Source organism: Natator depressus, chromosome 1, assembly GCF_965152275.1.
Source record: "Natator depressus isolate rNatDep1 chromosome 1, rNatDep2.hap1, whole genome shotgun sequence".
NCBI classification, from domain to species: domain Eukaryota; kingdom Metazoa; phylum Chordata; order Testudines; family Cheloniidae; genus Natator; species Natator depressus.
In genome coordinates, this window is record NC_134234.1 from 273,817,778 (window position 1) to 273,837,351 (window position 19,574).

The window sequence follows — 19,574 nt, forward strand, 5'->3', positions numbered from 1 at the left end:
CACTTTCTATCATTTTTGTTGCCTCTTCTCTGGACTTTCTCCAGTTTGTCCACATATTTCCTGAAATGTGGTGCCCAGAACTGGACATAATTCTCCAGTTGAGGCCTAATCAGCGTGGAAGAATTACTTCTTGTGTCTTGCTTACAACACTCCTGCTAATACATTGCAGAATGATTGCTTTTTTTTGCAAAAGTGTTACACTGATGACTCATATTTAGCTTGTGATCCACTATGATCCCCAGATTCCTTCCTGCTGTACTCCTTTCTAGGCAGTCATTTCCCATGTTGTATGTGTAACTGATTGTTCCTTCCTAAGTGGAGTACTTCACATTTCTCCTTATTGAATTTCATCCTATTTTCTTCAGACAATTTCTCCAGTTTATCCAGATCATTTTGAATTTTAATCCTATCCTCCAAAGCACTTGCCACCCCTCCCAGCTTGGTATCATCCACAAACTATACTCTCTATGCCATTATCTAAATCATTGATGAAGATATTGAACAGAACCAGATCCAGAACTCATCCAAGCGGGACCCCAGTCGATATGCCCTTCCAGCTTGACTGATAACTACTCTCTGCAAATGGTTTTCCAGCCACTTGTGTACCCACCTTATAGTAACTCCATCTAGATTGTATTTCCCCAGTTTGTTTATGAGAAGGTCATGCAAGACAATATCGAAAGTGAAGATATGCCATATCTACCACTTCCCCCGCTCCACAAGGCTTGTTACATGCGAACATGTCCTCTTTTATGACATCCCACCACTTGTTCTTGGGTCTGCCTATGTTTTTTCATTCAATCTTGAAATCTGTTCAACTCTTGTAACCTACATAGTTGTCAGGACTGTGCTTTACATGATCAGATCACCTCAGTCTGCACTCCCTCTATTCTTCGTTTGTGGGTGTTACTTTGAACATCTCTCGAATATACACATTCCTCATATGGTCTTTGTTTCACCACTCATCCATCTCAACATTTGGATTTCTATGGAACAGATCATTTGCTCACGTTATATGAAATCAGTACAAAGAAAAAATAGTGCCGTACATGAAAGAAAGTGCGGAATACCAATTGAACTGTTTTAGTTTTTTGCTCTTCCTTAGGGTCCAAGAGGAATTTACCAAACAGGAATAACAAACTTTTATTAAGACACAAAAGGGCTGTAAAAAAGTATTAGGCAAATTTTAAAGAAAATAATTTCTTCACACACTTGGAGATATATTTACTGTATGGAAAATATTGAGTATACACCTCTATCATTATTCTATAGACTATTATTAGATCCTGACCACATAATGAAAGCAGAATTGATGCATGTGAAATTAATTCCCATATTAGGCACTTTCCTTTCCATCCAGTCCTAAGGCACTTTTTATCATTTTTGATGAAGTAGAGTATTAATGTCTACCTGTGTTCCATGACAATAAATTCATCGTCTTCACATATTGTTTTCATTGAATTCTATAAATTCTTACTGAAGAAAATTTGGCCTATATCCTGCATTCTTCTGTGTTTACAGTCAAATTTACTGTAATGTAGACTAGTAACAGGTAACTAGGGGCCTATATTGTACCATGTAACAAAATAAAGATATTTCTTTCTTTCACGAAAACAGTTAATTGTGCATTTGCCTTCCCTGTTTCCAGTCATGAGCTTTAAATTTGCATGAATGAGAAAGAGCAATTTATGGCTTCCACTATCCTATTCACAGGAGCAAGACACAATGTCATTTACCAACCGGTAATCTGAATACCTTTTAAAATTTATTTTACAATGAGAGAGTCTTTCATTTTACAATTAGTCCCACCGAATTCTGGCATACGGTCAAAAATATGTCCTAATGGAATTGAGAAGTATATTCACGGATATAGTTTCATGACATGTGGCCAACTTCAGGAAATACAACCTTGATAGATGTCAGTTATGGAAATATCTCTAGCTAGAAAATCCTGTCATTTAAGACATAGATATATCCACGTATACTGGATAAACCACACCTAAAGCAACTGGGGGATAATGGCCATAAAGCAATGCAATGTGACTTTTATATTCAGACATATTCAGAGAGGGCCGGGGGGGGGGGGGGGGATGAGAAACTGTGTAATATATGTTTGGTGTGTAAAAATTGATCCCAAAATTGGAACTCCAGGCCCAAACCACCTCTGAACTTTAGGAAACTTCAGAATTAGATCCAAACTTTCTGACTTGGACCCCTCTCTAATAATAATGGCATGGTCTCAAGCTTGGTTCAATTTGGCTAGATCATAGGTGGACCCCACAGAGAGTTTAATACAATAGAAAATTATGTTGTGTGTGTATATATATATATATATACATATACATAATATATATATATATATTGCACTCTGAAGATAAGCCACTGTTCTCAAATTTAAGACTTGTCAATAAATGCTGGAATGGTGATAATGGCACTTTATTACACAGCAGTCAAAAAGCCAACCAGTTAGTCATTTCTGGATGTCAGTCAATGATGGATTGAATTTAATTGAATATGGACATACCCAGGAATCCTATATCCATAATACTCTGCTATGATGGGAATTAAACTGGGAAATTCAACTTTTATTAAAAAATTCCTCCTATGAACAATTTTACCTTCCAAGATATTTAGCCTCCAAAAATGAAATATCTAACTGGTTCTGCCATCTAACTGAGTTGGCCCATTTAGAAGCTGTGTCTTTTCATGCAAGTGAAAAATTTCTAGAGTTTGAGAGCATTTAATAAACAATCCTAGAAATGTTATTCCTACTATAGTTATATTATGCTGTTTTCAGCTAATCACTATGTAAAACACCATAAACTACTCCAGAAAATTACATTCAACTTATATATAAACTTGAATGTATTTCAGCATTTCAATTTCAAAACTTTTTTTTAAAGAACAGTAACTCAGGGACTAATCTTCACTATTCCTGTTTGGTACCAATATGCAAATATTACCCTTGTTTTTTTACACAGAGGAAAAAGGAGATGGGCAAAGCACAATACCTCTTTCAGCCAGAAAGAACATCATTGCCAGAGCTGCAAAACAGAACTTTAGAGATCCTGGCTCTTACTCCTCTTTTCAGACCATTGGAACATGCTTGACTGATAAAATCATTAATAGTAATGGATCAAACTCAGTTGATCCATGTAGCGAGGTGGTCACCTGCTCCTGCCCTCAAGGGCTTAAAACAGCCCAGGAGAGGGCTGTGGCTGGGAGCAAGCAGCACCCAGGCTGATTGGGGGAAGCAGGCTGAGCTGTGGCCACGCCCCAATCAGGGCTCAGCTGGCCCTTGTAAGAGGGCAGCAGGCTAGGAGCAGAGAGTCTCCTCTAATTGTGGAGGGAGATGGGCCTGGCTGCTGGGGAGTGTACCAGGGTACCTGAGGTGAAGCAGGGCTGGGGAAGGCCAGAAGAGCTGAGAGGCTCCAGACTGGAAAAGCCCCAGGCTGCAGGCCTGGCAGACGGCCTAAGACAGGGTACTAGGGTTGCAACAGGACAGCCCACAGTAGGCAGAGGCAGCAGGTCCAAACACCCCTTGCCTGTGATGACTGGCTTCTACACTGTCCCAGTGTGTGGGGGCTCAATGGTGACTGGCAGTAGCCAAAGACTGAGGCGAGGTGGGGTGGGGATAGTGGGTAGGGGTTCCTTGGGAGGGGGAGACCCAGATCTGTGGGGGGTACTGTCAGGGGGCAGCATCCCAGGGAAAGGGGCACCGGGGTCCGGGAGGGACATGGGGGCCAGCAGCAAGTGGGACACTAGCCTGCAGAAGGCGCTCCGAAGGCTGGAAGAGCTAATTCTCTGAGAGACCAGCAGGAGGCACTGCAGGGGTGAGTCCTGCCCCGTGACAATCCGTTAAGTTTTCTTTCCTTTTGTCCCATCCTCTCCGTTTCTCCCTCCCTCATACTTCCATGCTCATAACTGTTTAATTTTATTTTGTTCTGTCATTCAGGGTATGCACTAATTATTCATTAATATTGCTTATATATAATAAGGGAGGGAACTTTGGCAACAACAGATTCTTGGAGCATGTCTACATTTACTGTGGATCGACGCTGCAACAATCGAACCACTGGGGGTTGATTTAGTGGGATTAGTGAAGACCCACTAAATCAACTGCAAATCGCTCTCCCATTGATTCTGGTATTCTACTGGAACAGGAAGCTTAAGGTAAGTCAACTGGAGAGCTTCTCCTGTCGACCCAGTATGGTGTAGACACCACAATAAGTCGACGTAAGCTATGTCAACTCCAGTTACGTTATTCACTTAGCTGGAGTTGCGTAACTTAGATCGACTTAACCCCGTAGTGTAGACCTGTCCTTAGTCAGATCCTTTGTTGCTGTTGGATACCCAATAGGCTTTTTATATCTAATTTGACTAATAGTGCGCATTGACAATTTGAACTCCAATTTTCTGACTGGTCAGTTGTGCAACACTGGTAGCAAACACTCTAGGGAAGATTTTGGCCACCTACTGGGGACATGTTTAAAATTTGAGGGATCAGGTTTAACTTTAAGTTTTACTCTAAGACAGGATAGAGGCTTATAAATAATTTTATTTCATGGAGTTTAATTTAAGAGTCCTTAACTATTATATGCGTGTGATTTATTTAATCATATTAAACATTCTCGATTACATGGAATCACCTAGTATGATTGTTACTGAATTTACTATGGCTGAGAACTGAAATACAGAAACTTTATGAAGCAAATTATTTCCCCCCCCCCAATATTTAAGGGTCAATTTTGAAGCTGGTAAAAATAAGAGATTAATAGCACTATGTGGAGCCATGTAAAAGGCAAATCAATACTGCATGTTTTTCCAAAGAGATTCACCAGAACATATAATTCCTAAACTACATCTTCCTAATTTTGTATTATTGGGCTGTTTCTTAAGCAAACTAACCACTATTTGCATTATTACAAACTGTAGGCATTGTGATGTGAGCAGAAATCCACTTGAGATATATAAAATTGAAACCTTCAAACTGGTTCCATCTATGACCCCGAAGTAAAGTTTTTCTAGAAAGAGACTAGTGCATCCAACATCATTGCCTATCCAGTATGAGCAGATGCCAACTGACAGCCTTCAGTAGGCAAAAGGTTTTAGGCTGAATGCCTACTGAACTTAGACTAATGCAAAAATGGCCTTGCTTATGTATAATGTTTCCTTAGCATGTGTGCTGACACTTTCTCCCTTTGAAAACTTTGTTCACACAATGCAAAGCAAATTACAGTACATGCTCAAGGCTGCACCTGGGCCTGTCATTTTTGACAAAGAGACTCCATTAAATTTTATAAATGGAGTTCTGCAATGCATACGAATTATGTTTTTTCTTGTGAAGAAGAAATAAATTACCTAAGTAAGGCAAAAGCTCAGGTGCTTTGGCTGTAACCCCCATGTTTTCCCAGTCGACTGATTAGGTCAGATAGGATGTTGCTTTCACCAGTATGTTTCTCAAACAATTTATCTAACTTAGCATGCAAGATCTTAAGAGAGCTTAAAAAATGCATAACATTCAGGTATTGCTGACCCAAATGGCTAAATTCGGTTTTTGAGAAATGATAAATAAAATAAAACGAAGAACTTAAACACCAGCCAACAGGCTGCTTTCTAGCTATCCTACTAGCTGAGCTACTAATCATGCTTTTTAACTGCTAAATTTAGCTGTTCTTATATAAATTCTGCAAAAATGTACCCGAGTGAGCATAATTTTTAGATATGAACACATAGCATTATCTGATGTATGAGTCGCAAAATACTTGTGACTGTTGATTCTAGGTAAGAAGATCCAAATTCATTATGCTATTCCTTTGGAGAACAATATTCAAGCATTTCAAGTTTTGTCAGTTTTTCTGCATGATCTGTTTCCTCTTGGCATTTCCCATATCCCAGAAAAGGTATAAAGACGTTACAAATATTTACACAACAGAACAGCACAGGGAGTGTATAATTTTATTGTAGGATTTTCCGAAGAGCTCAGTGTTGGCTACCTCTTCTCCCAATTAAGCCAATGAGAGCTTTATCATCTACTTCAAAGGGAGCAGAATTGAGTGCTTTGTGCTAACACCCATCGTTTCATGTTCTCTGTGTATATAAAATCTCCCCACTGTATTTTCCACTGCATGCATCCAATGAAGTGAGCTGTAGCCCACTTATGCTCAAATAAATTTGTTAGTCTCTAAGGTGCCACAAGGACTCCTGTTCTTTTTGTGGTACACAGGTTTTGTGCCGAGTGAATTTCAACTTAGAACATAACTACTGAGCGACTATAATGGCATCCAAAAAACACATGGGATTGTATCTCTATATTCAGTGGATGACCACATGTTGTTAAAGATTTAACAACCAGCTATAAAAACAAATGAGGGGTCTGAGTCTTAAGCTTCTTTACACTACTCTGTCAGTGCAAAGGGGCCTCAGCGTGGAAGGAAACTGTATTTAAACCCTGGAATACAAATTTCTCCCACTTTAAGGCATCTTTGCACTCTTAGAGAGAATGAAGTTGCTGTAGTACAAATGAAAATTAGACCTCAGGTGTGTTGTCACATGTGAACAAATAAATAGACTTACATGAAATGTATTGAAAAGATCAATAAGTAACGTGTTTGAGGTCTACACAGCGTAACTTTAAATGTCCTGCTTTTATTACAACACAGACAATGTCTTCTGAGTTCCATGGACATAGTAAAGCTTATTGTCAGAGTATCCATAAGGCTAAGAGTCATTTTGCCAAGGAACCCACATTTAACACTTCTATGAATGTAAGACAATTGTCTGTTTCATTAATAGTAGTTTTTTTTAAAAAAAAAGGTTTAAGCCATATCACTTTATTGCATGCACGGACACATACGTGCACTATTTGGGTAGGCTTAGAAAAGAATTATTATTTCAGGGATGCCTAAGCCCCAATCAGAGATTAGGGCTCATTGTACTAAGCATTATAAACACTCACAACACCCACGCACTCGTACACAAAAATTATTATTCCTATATCAAAGAGTTCTCAAACAAAAACACAATCTGAACTTCTTCTAAAGAAACAGTAATATCAAAATACTAGTGTCTAACACTTATTAAAATGTACAAAGGTTTGCAACAATATTCATTTTTGGGGATCTGTGTATATTAGATTTTATGTTGTACTTCAACCTTAAGCTGGCATTTTCTGCTCTTCTGCAGAAACAGGTGGAAGTCTATAAATGGAATAGGTTAGCACCTTCCAAATAACCTCATACTAAGCATATATAAAACCAAGCAAATTAGCACAAGAAAAATTATAGAGCTTAGATTAGACTGTCTGCTTTCCATTGTTCATTTTATTGCTTGTAAAATGCAGGTTTAAAGTCACACTATGCAAACAGCTCTTTGAAACAGGAGTAATATTAGCTACATGCCAATCTGAAGCTGCAAAAATCAACTTCAAATTAAATGAATATCATTCATTCACCATACAGTTACCATAATAAGTTTTGCAGTACAGGATGAATTCTTATTTACCTTTTTTACAGTTGTAAAAACAGGGCATACCATCCTGTGTTTCAGCAGGACAAACCACTCAAAAAGGAATGAATTCTGTTTAAAAACTCTTTTCAGCAAGATCTGATGTTAGCTTTTAATTTCTACTGCACTTGAGATTTGAGTTTGATTCATAACACTGTATCCTACATTGTTGAAGGCAACTTTGATAATTAGAAACTTGTTCCAGTGTGTGGACCGAGAAAAGGAACAAGACATGTGGAGGTCATTGTCCCAAGCAGTCAAGAAGAGAAAGGAGGTTATTAACTTTTCACTGATAAACAGGTATATTGGATATAGAAATAAAGCAGCTTTATTTTAAGGTGTCTTATAGGACTAATTATTGAAGAAATAAAAAGTATCAGGAAATCATAAAAGAAATCATGGATTAAGAACATGCTCTCTGCATTCATATTTTATTACTTGTGTTTGATATGTTAGAGCCAAGTCCAGACAATATAAATGCATTTAGTAACTCAGCACACTACTTGGTTTATACTCCTATGTTTATAAAACTATAAATTTCTCCTACTGCAAATTGAGAAATCACAGCCTACAGCAATTAGCAGCAATTTGGCAAGTTTTAACAGATTGGGCATAGATTATGTCCTCCGCACAATCATAACAGTTGTTCACAAGAGGCAGATGAATCCAGAAGGTTCAAGAAGCTGGTTCAATAGCCAGGATTGGCACTGGGGGAATAAATGAACCAAGTCTCACTGCTATTAGTAAGTGTTAATACTGGCAACAGACTTAAGGAGGCAGAAAAGCTGGGGTTAAAACTGGGCTATTTAAGTCAGGAAATAAAACACTATTGAATTTGTGAACTTTACAGTTTTGATTTTACAACTAGGTTTATGTTGTACAATTGCCTTTGGCCGAGATCTAGAAGCTTGGCTGAGCATTTTTTTTTTTTTAACTCCCTGGTCAAAGAAAGTTTTCTAGATCAGTTATAATTTTCATTCTTCATCTCCTCCCACTCACTGCCCCATCTTTTCCTTCGAAAATAAGCTAACGGCCAAGTAGAACTTTTAATAGAAGCTTGTTTCAACATTCGTTTTACTGTCGCTCAAAAAAAAAAAATTGCAAAAAGTTTGACTTTAAACAAACTACGACTGGTGTGACATAAAAGGAGAGAGATCCCAAAATGTGTCTCCTTAACATTTGAGAGAATCACCCAAGGCACTATTATAACTTCCTGCCTTTTTTCGGTCATCTGTGCAGTGTCCATTTCTATTCAATAGACTTAAATAGCAAAGTTCAAATTAAGAGTGAATCACAATGTGACTCTAAACCTGGCTTGGAGGGACTATCTCTAGAGATGAGAGATTATTCTTGTTTCCATCTCCATTCAACCCCAGTGGACTCTGTAGAGTCTTAGATCAAGCTTGCCAGTTAGTGCCAGTCATGAAAGAAGCCTTTGTGATGAGGATACCTCTGCTTGAAACTCCTTTCACAGACGCCATGGAACAACCATTGTGCTATAAAACTGACCAAAGCTGAACCATCAACCTGGAGGTCAAAGGTTTCATATCACACTGCCAAATTCCTGCTCCATTCAGCTCTCCTGAAATAACTGACAGTAGAAAATCCAATAAAATGTATTCTGCTCCTTTCCCATTTATAGGTCATAAATCATTCTCAATATTGAAATGTCAGTAACCAAACTTAAATAATTAAAAACAACAACAAAGCACAACCACATATATGCATTTCACATCTACCATCCCATCATCATCTAAATAGTGTTGTCTTCTGAAGCACTATGTTAATTACATTCTGGAAGGGTAAAAAACAAAAAAATGCTCCTTTTGTGTCTTCTGTCTTATTTTTCTGTTAATGTACATTGCTGTCATATGTACAGCAATGAATATGTACAGAGAAGACATGGCAGTAAGAAAAGTAAAGATAATTTTAGGACAATATTAATCATTTTTGATGAAAATAGACAAACATGGAAGAGTCCGTGTGTGGGAAGAGAAGGGGTTTTGCATTTCACTGTCCTATAGTTTAACACGGGTGGGCAAACTAGGACCAGCAGGCCAGATCTGGCCCATGAACTGTTTTAATCCGGGGCACAAGGTCGGGGGCTGCACCATGCGGCTCCCGGAAGCCACAGCATGGCCCTGCTCCAGCTCCTACAAGCTCCAATGGGAGCTGCAGGGGCAATGCCCGAGGATGGGACAGCGTGCAGATCTGCCTCGCCGTGTGTCCACGTAGGAGCCTGGGAAGGGACATGCCACTGCTTCTGGGAGCTGCTTGAGGTAAGTGCCTCTCGGACCCTGCACCCCCTGAGTCTCTCCCCTCGCCCCAACCCCTTGCCCCAGCCCTGATCCTCGTGCCCTCCCCCCCCCCGCTCTCCAAACACCAAGATCCCAGCCCAGAGCACCCTCCTGCACCCCAAACCTCTCATCCCCAGCACCACCCCAGAGCCCACAACCCCAGCCGGAACCTGCACCCCTGCCCCAGCCCTGATCCCCCTCCCACCCTCCAAACCCCTCAGTCCCAGCCCAGAACACCCTCTTACACCCCAAACTCCTGCACCCCAAGCCCAATTTTGTGAGCATTCACGGCCCGCCATACAATTTCTATTCCCCGATGTGGCCCTCGGGCCAAAAAGTTTCCCCACCGCCTGGTTTAACATCATGATGTGGTGTCTGATACTCAGAGTTGTATAGTGATACTTTTCATTTCTGTAATGATATATATTCTTCCTGAGTCTGAAGGCACTGTCTGCTTCATATGTATCTTGTATTTAAATTCCTTCAAGAAATGTAAACAGTTAAACTCTAATACAAATTTATGTGGACATTTTCATCCTTTTTCCATTCTCCCTCCAAATTATCAATTCAGAAACCCAAAATTATATAATAAAATTATTTCAGAACTAAAAGGACAAATCTAAAATTTCCCATGGCCAGTTCTCATAATTTGGAAATAATAAAGATGTTAAATAAAAAAAAGCTGTAGGATTTTTTTCCATGGAAATCACAAGACATCCCATAACAAATCTTATATTCTATCTAATGATAAATTCAAAATAATGTAAAATTAAATACAGGAGGAGAGGTGTAGGGTGGAAAAAACAGAGATCTGAATTCTAACTGAGAAAACCCTTCCTTCCCCTTCCACATGTTCTAGTAAAATAGAACTTGTGTCTCATAAAAATATTTCTTCAGGAAAAGAAAGAGAATGACGAGGGGAAAGAAAAACAAACAAAAAAACCCTCATGCAATCTTTCAAATATACTCCTCAGGTGCAAAAAATGAAGTGGTCCAGAAGAAGATGATGAACTGGGAAATCCTATTATGTACTCCACTTGGAGTTTAATATTAAATAGATATCCCATAAGTGTAAGTGTAAGTCAGTATGTGAGAAATTTTAACTGGAATTGGGAATTAGAGTGGAAAATTATAGTTCCACAGTCTGAAACTGACAGACAGTGGGATAATGATCAGAGCTCAACTCTTATTCCATTGCAAACTGAAAGCTCCAATCTGTATTGGCTTTATTAAACCTTTTAATTGACAGCTTTTAGTAAATTTAAAAATAGATATTGAATTCACTTTAATTGTTGTTGTTACATCCTTCTGTTCTAATCTTTTCTCATTGAAATACATTTCATGTATTTTAAGCAAAAATAAACGGAGGGTGGAAGATATGGTTGAAGTATTTCTTCATTTCTTTCCTGTTACACTGTATACAAAAGTCCTTTGTCTGAAGACTTTGTAGAAGAGGGGCCAGAGTGAAGCTGAGACAAAGGAAGATGAGGGTGTTCAGAGGGAAGCCAAAGGATTGAGGAGCAGAACAAGGCAGAGCAACATACATATTGTCGTCACTGCCAAAAATGCCACCATCCTCATCAATGGATGGGGGAAATTGATGGGGCCAGCTGTGAAAGAGGGACAGTCCCAGTGGCAAGGGAGGGAGACTCTTGCCAAGGGACAATAGGTAGCTCCTCCCCCTGGGAGTCTCTGGCACCCATTGGCCAGCTGGGAGAGAGGGGTGCTGATTTGCCAGCACTCCCCAGTTCTCAGGATTTAGCCCAGTGCAGGGGCCAGGTGGAGTCTCTTTCAGCTCCATTCCTGCAAGTAAGGCATATATTTGTCAGATAGAAATGCTGATATATGGCTACAGGATATGAGGCAATAGATTGGGCAGGAATTGTGATACCATGCAGTGTGGTTGGGTGGGGAGAGCAATCAAGCTAGTTGCTGATGCTCCCTGTGTCCAGTTTTCATTGAACGGTCCCCAGAGGTAAGAGACCTGGGATTTTGGTGATGGTCCTTAGGCTCAAGTGTTATGGTGAAACCTCGTGGCCCTCGCAGGCAGAGGTCAGACCTTGTGGTCCTCATGTCCCCACACAGCTTCACCCTATGTCCCCCCTCACGGGGGAAGGATGCTAAGACTCAGAGAGAATTGAGTTCTGGGGTAAGCTGAGGAACTCCTACCCCATGTTATGGGTTATATGATAATGAGTCCTATAACTTCCTCACTGGAAGCAATTCAATGCCTGATACAGGAGAGTGTGGGTAGTAGTCCTCCCTTCTGTTAAAATTTAATAACATCACTTAATTCCATGCATATGTCTGTTCTCATTTTGCTGCTGTGTCGACATCAATAGGTGTGTTATTAATTCAGGTTAGCTAAACCACGATAGCTAACTCAGGTTAAAATAGCAGTGAAGACATGGCAACTCAGCTTTTAACTTGAGTTAGCAGCTGCAGTTAAAGCCTAGAGGGGAGTCTGGGGTTGAAAGCAAGATGCCAACCCAAGCTAAAAGCCAAGTTGCCATGTCTTCACTGCTATTTAACCAGAGTTAAGAACACACTGTTTGGTGGAGTGTGTGTGTGTGTGTGTTTCAGTGGAGACATACCCACATGACAACTAGGGAAACAAAGGAGGTATGCCAATGTAAGTAAAAGGCTGAAAGATAAAGAAGAGTATGGGAGAGAAGAAGAAGAAGATTGTGAATGGAAAATAGAGAGGAGGTGATCAGCACAGCAGAAAGAAATTAGAAGAAAATGGCAGCTGCAAAATTGGGAGGAAGTATTAGTGACTAAGAAAAGAGGGAATCCATTTTAACACTTCAAAACGTCGGGGGAACAGTTAGCTGCACACTACTAGTGCAATGGGACATCCAAATAGAGACTGTAATTCCCTTCTCTGCTGTGACTATCTTTGGGTACATCATGAGCTCAACGGTTTTCAGATCTGAAAGTGAATTTGAGGAGGCAACATGAGCATGTTGGAAAAAGTCTAGCAAAATTATGGTATGGCCAGTCCTGTACTAAGAATCTGAGAAGGCCTTTCCTTTGAAAGATGAAGCCAATAAAATCATCATGGAAAAGCTACCATTAAAAGATGGAAGTGTGCAGGATGAGTATAAGGCAAGTAATTGGGTGTTCTGGGTTACATTCGCAGCTCTGCTACTGACGTGCTGTATGACTCAGCAAGATGCTTCACCACTGAGGAATGCCTCAGTTTCCCTTGTAAAATGAAGATGTTTTAATATATCACATTATTGCATGGCCCAACTGCTGTCTGTAAATGCTTTAGGATCTTAGATGAAAGGCGGTATGCGAACAAAGATATTTTAATATTAAAATAAGGACATTCACCATCTAAATCAACTATAATAAAGTAACTTAGGGCTTTGACTTCACGGAACAGCACTGTGATACTATTTGAAACAGCACTACATTAGCTTGCACCAGGGAACTTTTAATGCACCCCAGCAGGGTTTATACAGACCAATTAATGCACAAGTTAGTACAATACAGACCAACTAATGTAGAACACGCTAGTGCATTATAAAGATCACACTCCTGTACAATGCATTATCCCACTTTGTAGACAAATCCTTAATCTTAACGCATGTGTCTTTGAGATGGATACATATTCTTTATTTCCTGTTATAAAGTTGTATATGGCTACTGTGAGCTATAATACAGCTGCTATGTTCCTCCTCAGAGGTGGCTGCATTTTGTTAATGGGCAAGAGGTTACAAAGATATATAGGTTATGTTTTACAGTATATTTAGTTCCTGAGTTGGAAGATACTATTGAAATACAAAGTATTTATTAATAGCATCATAATCAATTTCCAGACAGAGAATGCCACAAGGCAGCTTATTCCTCTACCTCACTTCTTTTGAGGCTCTAGTATTTACTCTCAGAAATGACTGATTAACTCACCGTTAGAGCCAGAAGTTTTCCATATGTGAGATGTGCTGGGATGTGGTCAGTCTTGGATCGTAACGACTCCATATACCAGTGTTCTGCTTCAGGCAGCTTGCTCAGTCTCATGTAGGCTTCTCCTATGAAGTTAAATGATGACCAGTCAGAGGACATAGGATTTTAATAGATTTATCATTTGAAAATAAAATAAAAAAAATAAAAAAAATTCTGCATTTTGACTGTCAACCTGTATATGAACAAAGACCTCTCAGACAATACATTGCTTTGAATGCCAGCAAGTTAGAAAACAAACTAACTGTATGGACACCTTAGTGATGAAGGCACGGAGTAATAGTCTTATTAAGGATGAAGGAGCACGAGCGAGATGAAAGTCCATTTGGAAAGGAATTGAAATTGGGAGTATCAATCAAAATTCCCAAAGTAACCAAATTAACATCATATCTGCTATGCAAAAGCTATTTCTTTTCAATCAATTCACATTACACAACATGGAGTATCAGTGAAAATATAGGATGTATTTGTGTTTAACCATAAATCATAGAGCAGGTCCTCAAGGAATCCATTTTATAAGCACTTGGAGGAGAGAAAGGTGATCAGGAACAGTCAACATGGATTGATTCACCAAGGGCATGTCGTGCATGACCAACCTGATTGCCTTCTATGATGAGATAACGGGCTCTGTGGATATGGGGAAAGTGGTGGATGTGATATATCTTGACTTTAGCAAAGCTTTTGATATGGTCTCCCTCAAGTATTCTTTGCCAGCAAGTTAAAAAAGTGTGGATTGGATGAATGGACTACAGGTGGATAGAAAGCTGGCTAGATTGTTGGGCTCAACAGGAAGTGATCAATGGCTTGATGTCTAGTTGGCAGCCGGTATCAAGCGGAGTGCCTCAGGGGTCAGCCCTCCGGCTGGTTTTGTTCAACATCTTTATTAATGATCTGGATGATGGGATTAATTGCACCCTCAGCAAGTCTGCAGATGACACTAAACTGGGGGGGAGAGGTAGATAGGGTCCAGAGTGACCTAGACAAATTGGAGGATTGGGCCAAAAGAAATCTGAGGTTGAACAAGGACAAGTGCAGAGTCCTGCACTTTGGAAGGAAAAATCCCATGCACTGCTACAGGCTGGGGACCGACTGGCTAAGCAGCAATTCTGCAGAAAAGGACCTGGGGATTACAGTGGACGAGAAGGTGGATATGAGTCAACAGTGTGCCCTTGTTGCCAAGAAGGCCAATAGCATATTGGGCTGTATTAGTAGGAGCATTGCCAGCAGATCAAGGGAAGTAATTATTCCCCTCTATTCGGCACTGGTGGGGACACACGTGGAGTATTGTGTCCAGTTTTGATCCCCCCCATTAGAGAAGGGATGTGGACAAATTGGACAGAGTCCAGCAGAGGGCAACGAAAATGATTAGGGGGCCAGGGCACATGATTTACAAGGAGAGGCTGAGGGAACTGGGGTTATTTAGTCTGCAGAAGAGAAGAGTGAGGCGGGATTTGATAGCCTTCAACTTACCTAAAGGGGGGGTCCACAGGGGATGGAGCTAGGCTGTTCTCAGTGGTGGCAGATGACAGAACAATGAGCAATGGTCTCAAGTTGCAGTGGGGGAGGTCTAGGTTGGATATTAGGAAACACTATTTCACTAGGAGGGTGGTGAAGCATTGGAATGGGTTACCTAGAGAGGTGGTGGAATCTCCATCCTTAGAGGTTTTTAAGGCCCAGCTTGACAAAGCCTTGGCTGGGAATGATTTAATTGGTGTTGGTCCTGCTTTGAGCAGGGGATTGGACTAGATGACCTCCTGAGGTTTCTTCCAACTCTAATATTCTATGATAACACATCAAGATCATAGATAAGGGTGTAAAAAAAACTGAGGTAGGTTAAGAGAAGTCCCCAAAGAAGGTTAGAATAATGAGGGAGGACACAGAAAAAACAAGACACGCGCAGTTGGTGAAGTCTGGTGCCCTGCAATCTCTGTATAACATCACTAGTGCTTTAATCTAATTTGAATTTTGTAAGGATTATGGAAGTCAATATGTGAGAAATTATCAAAATCTGACAAACTTCTCCAAGTAAAATCCTTTGCTCTGAAAGACTCAGACAGCAAATGTACAAGGATAATGGGAGAACGATGGCAATGACAGAAATGCACTTTGGGGCACTAATCTTGACATTTTTGAAAATGCATTTAATGTAGCGTAGAAGAAACAATTTGAAGAAAAAAATCAAACAAAATCTTGCAAAGCTAATCAGAAATAAGCAGAATCAAACAATTAATTAAAAATGAAGTATGGCAGTTTTCAGAATAATAATACTCTGCATTTTCATAGCACATTCTGAATGTGCTACAGACACATTCAGTGAAATCCCACTGAAGTCCATGGCAAAAAGACTAATGACTTCAATAGGGTCAGGATTGCAACTATTAACTAACGGACATTATTTTTCCTGTACGTGTAAACTGTGATTTATCTAAGGCCACACGCTAATTCAGCAGAATAAATGGGGTTAGACCTCAGGTCCAAGCCCATGCTCAGTCCATTAACCTCAGTTCCAAGCCCATGTTAACTCTCAAATGAATGGCATCCAATTATAATCTATTACATGCAAAACAGAGTGATTACAGTTGCAAAGTTAAGCAATCACAAGTTTAAAAATGCCACAATTAAGGTTGCCTCATGAACCTGAATTTGCACCTCCTTGTGCATATGCATTATGCTACAGTCTTTAATGACATAATCACATACTATCTTTTCTACTCCAAACTGTCCCTGTCTGAGACTTGTCTTTTCCCCATCCAAGTCCCATTCTTCTCACCTAGTCAGTCCCAGTCTCCATTCCTCAGTTTTCTTATCCCTGTCCCAGTCTCCTTGCTTAGCACAGCCTCATCTTACTCATCTAGACTCCCCTGTCCTTGTGGCCCTTTCCCTCAACTCCCAGTCTCTTTGCCCAGCTTTTCGCAGTTCCCTGCCCTTCCTCCCATTCCTTGTCTCTTTCCCCACCGCATCCTACACTCCAGTTGCTCCCACTCCCTGCCCACATTCCCTATCCTCACTGGCTTCCAAACCTCATCTCCATCCTTGGGCTTCTCTTCTAGTTATAGTGTTTCCCCCACCTCAGCTTCTTGTCCCCATCTCTTAGCCCAGGCACCCCCACTGCTTCCCCCTGCACCACAGTTCCTCTTCTGATATATCTTTCCTCCTCCCTCACTACTTTCCTGCCACATCACTAGCTCTAAGTCACAGTTTAATTGCCCAGCCAGTCCCAGGCTCCCCTGGCCCCTCTCCCCGCCTTCTCATTTTATCTCAGTTTCCTCCCCAACTACTGGCTCCAAGTCCCCACTGGTCATTTCCCTCCTCAGCGCCGAGTCCCAATCTCCTTGCTCAGCCAGTCCCACTCTCTCTCCCCACCTCAACTCCTAGTCTAGTTTCCCTCTCCCCAGACTTCTTATCCAAATTTACTCTGCCTCTCATCCGCAAGTCTGGTTCTTGTTCTCTCTGCATTCAAATTGGTTGGCTTCCTCCACAGTGCCTGGGCCCAGTAGGGCGTTATTGACAGCAGAGGAGAGATCTGCTCCCTATACTCAGTTCAGGCGCCCTGACTTATAGACCCATCATGGCCTGCAGCGGCTCAAAGCTACAATTTCAGGAAAAGTCCTGCTTGGTCCCAGGCTGTAGTATGTCCAATGTGGATTGAACCTTCAGGGAATTTAGTTGCTAAAATCTAAGAGGTCTCTATTGAGCATGTGTAAACTGTGATTTTTTTTCCCAAAGAATTATAATTTAATCTTATTTGGGCAGGTTTGCACAGGGATGGAAAAAGGCACATCCCTGGCACAAAGGCCACCCCACTGACCCCCACAGTTTTCAAGTCACTGCTTCAAAGCATAAGGTGCTACAGCTACTCAAAGAAAAGGCCACCAAAAATTAGCATGAGCACAACAACATATTTGCTCTTGCCTCGTTCTCAGAAATGGCTAAACTCTTTTATCTTAAAATTCCCCACTCCTCCCCAAAAAAGATCTGAGGCAGACACCTGGCATGAAAAATTTCAACCTGAATGGTGACAGTTAGGTAAAATTATAAGCAACTGAAAATAGGGTCTTACAATTGGAAGTAACAGACAACCTTAATGGATGGTGTTGCCAGACCCATCTATAATAGTCTCACAGATCCCACAATGCACTATGCACTGTTCAAACTTATGAAGAGACACAATCTTATCAAATATTTCTCAGGATGCATGCTAATATAAGGACCTGGAGAGATAAACAGGTGCGCTTGAAAGGCTGCCAGGCTGATTAAATTCTGGAAGGTTTTAGAAATCAAGTACTTCACAGCAAAAACTATTAAATGACCTTCTCCTGGAGGGTATTGTTGACTGTGCACGCAGAAATTCAACTCTAAATTTACTGACCTAAATGTCAAACTGTCCACACAGAAAGCTCCCCTGAAGACTTTAAAATTGTTCTCCTTTGCTGGCCATATTCAAGCATTTCTACTGAAAGCTTGATTTCTGCCTGTAAAGCCCAGGTTCTAACCATCTGTAATATAGCAGCTTTTGATCATATGACTACAGCTGAAGGTCTATCAGGGTTTCCTCTATAAATCATCATTTTTTTTTTTGGGAAGGATTTAGAGCCCTGCTATTAAAACATCACTTCAGGTTAAGGATGTGAAGGGGTTTGTCCCAGATGGGGTGGGGGGAGGGGGAATATTGCAAAATTTCAGTTCAATCAATCTGGTCATTTTCTTGGTTAAAGTGAAGTAAATCAAATAAAAGCTTCTTTGGTTTGAGATGTTTTTCAACCACTCTGTTGGATGAGCTATATAGAGATTGGATTTTGTCATTTAGGATGAGATTTTCTATATATCTGCACAGGCACAAAAATTTTAAAATACAATTTGTGATATTTGACAGTTACTACTGTATATTTGCACAAACTTTTGTAATGTGAATGATCTAACTTTCAGTAAATCCTTATTAGAGCACCCAGTGACATGAGATATGAAAGTAGCTGCAGAATACAAACTGGCTGCTCCATTTACCTTCACACTATCAGCATTTAACACATTCATTTGTAAAGTGCTTATACCGAAAATAGAAATGGTGCTATATAACAAATTCAGTTTGATAATGTATCCGGTCAAACCTATGCAGTTTAATGAATGTATATCCCACTTTGACATACTATATCACAATGGCACAGAAGGAAATCTGTCATATGTCACAATGCTTCAAAGGTACCTCAGACACCATAAGGAAAACAAGTCAATTTACAGGAATGTAGGCCCCAATTCAGCAAAAGCATTTAACCCTGTGCTTAAGTGCTTCAGCTGAATAGGAGCCATAGTGAGATACCAAAAGGAAAGCTTTTAATGGTTCACAACAAGTACATGATCATCAAATACTTCGCAGGGTTAAACGAGTTCTCAGCAGTAACATTAATTTACAGATTCCTATCTTCAGTATTCTGTGGACTTTAAACCTGAAACTGGTGGAAGCCACATCCAACAGGACATCTAAAACAAGACACACCTCACCAATGTAAAGCTCAGTTGGTATGGGGGAGGAGGTATAGGGGGTCCCCACAATACTGGAATAATTTGTTCAACAAATTTAAAATTTGGGGAGGAATTATTCACCTAATATTCTCTTTAGATTACCCAGCTTTAAAGGCAATCCTGCACTGGGAAGGGGATGGGCTAGATGATCTCATTATTACACTGCAGCTGTAATTTACTTAGTATATTTATACATGATGCTATATTTCAAGTGTTTTGTAGATTGTTTCACCACAAACCCCTTTAATTTAATACTTTAGTACAAAGGGAAGCATAATGGATATA

At 40.2% G+C, this 19,574-nt stretch overlaps 1 protein-coding gene across 2 annotated transcripts in view; it reads right to left on the minus strand.

Annotated features, from left to right (window-relative positions):
* Positions 1-19,574, minus strand: part of TMTC2 (transmembrane O-mannosyltransferase targeting cadherins 2) — a 361,794-nt gene that overhangs the window by 72,276 nt on the left and 269,944 nt on the right. For both annotated transcript variants that reach the window (XM_074941959.1, XM_074941960.1), the window contains exon 8: positions 13,719-13,840. In XM_074941959.1, the coding sequence (XP_074798060.1) occupies positions 13,719-13,840 (122 nt within the window). The remainder of the gene's footprint in view (positions 1-13,718; positions 13,841-19,574) is intronic.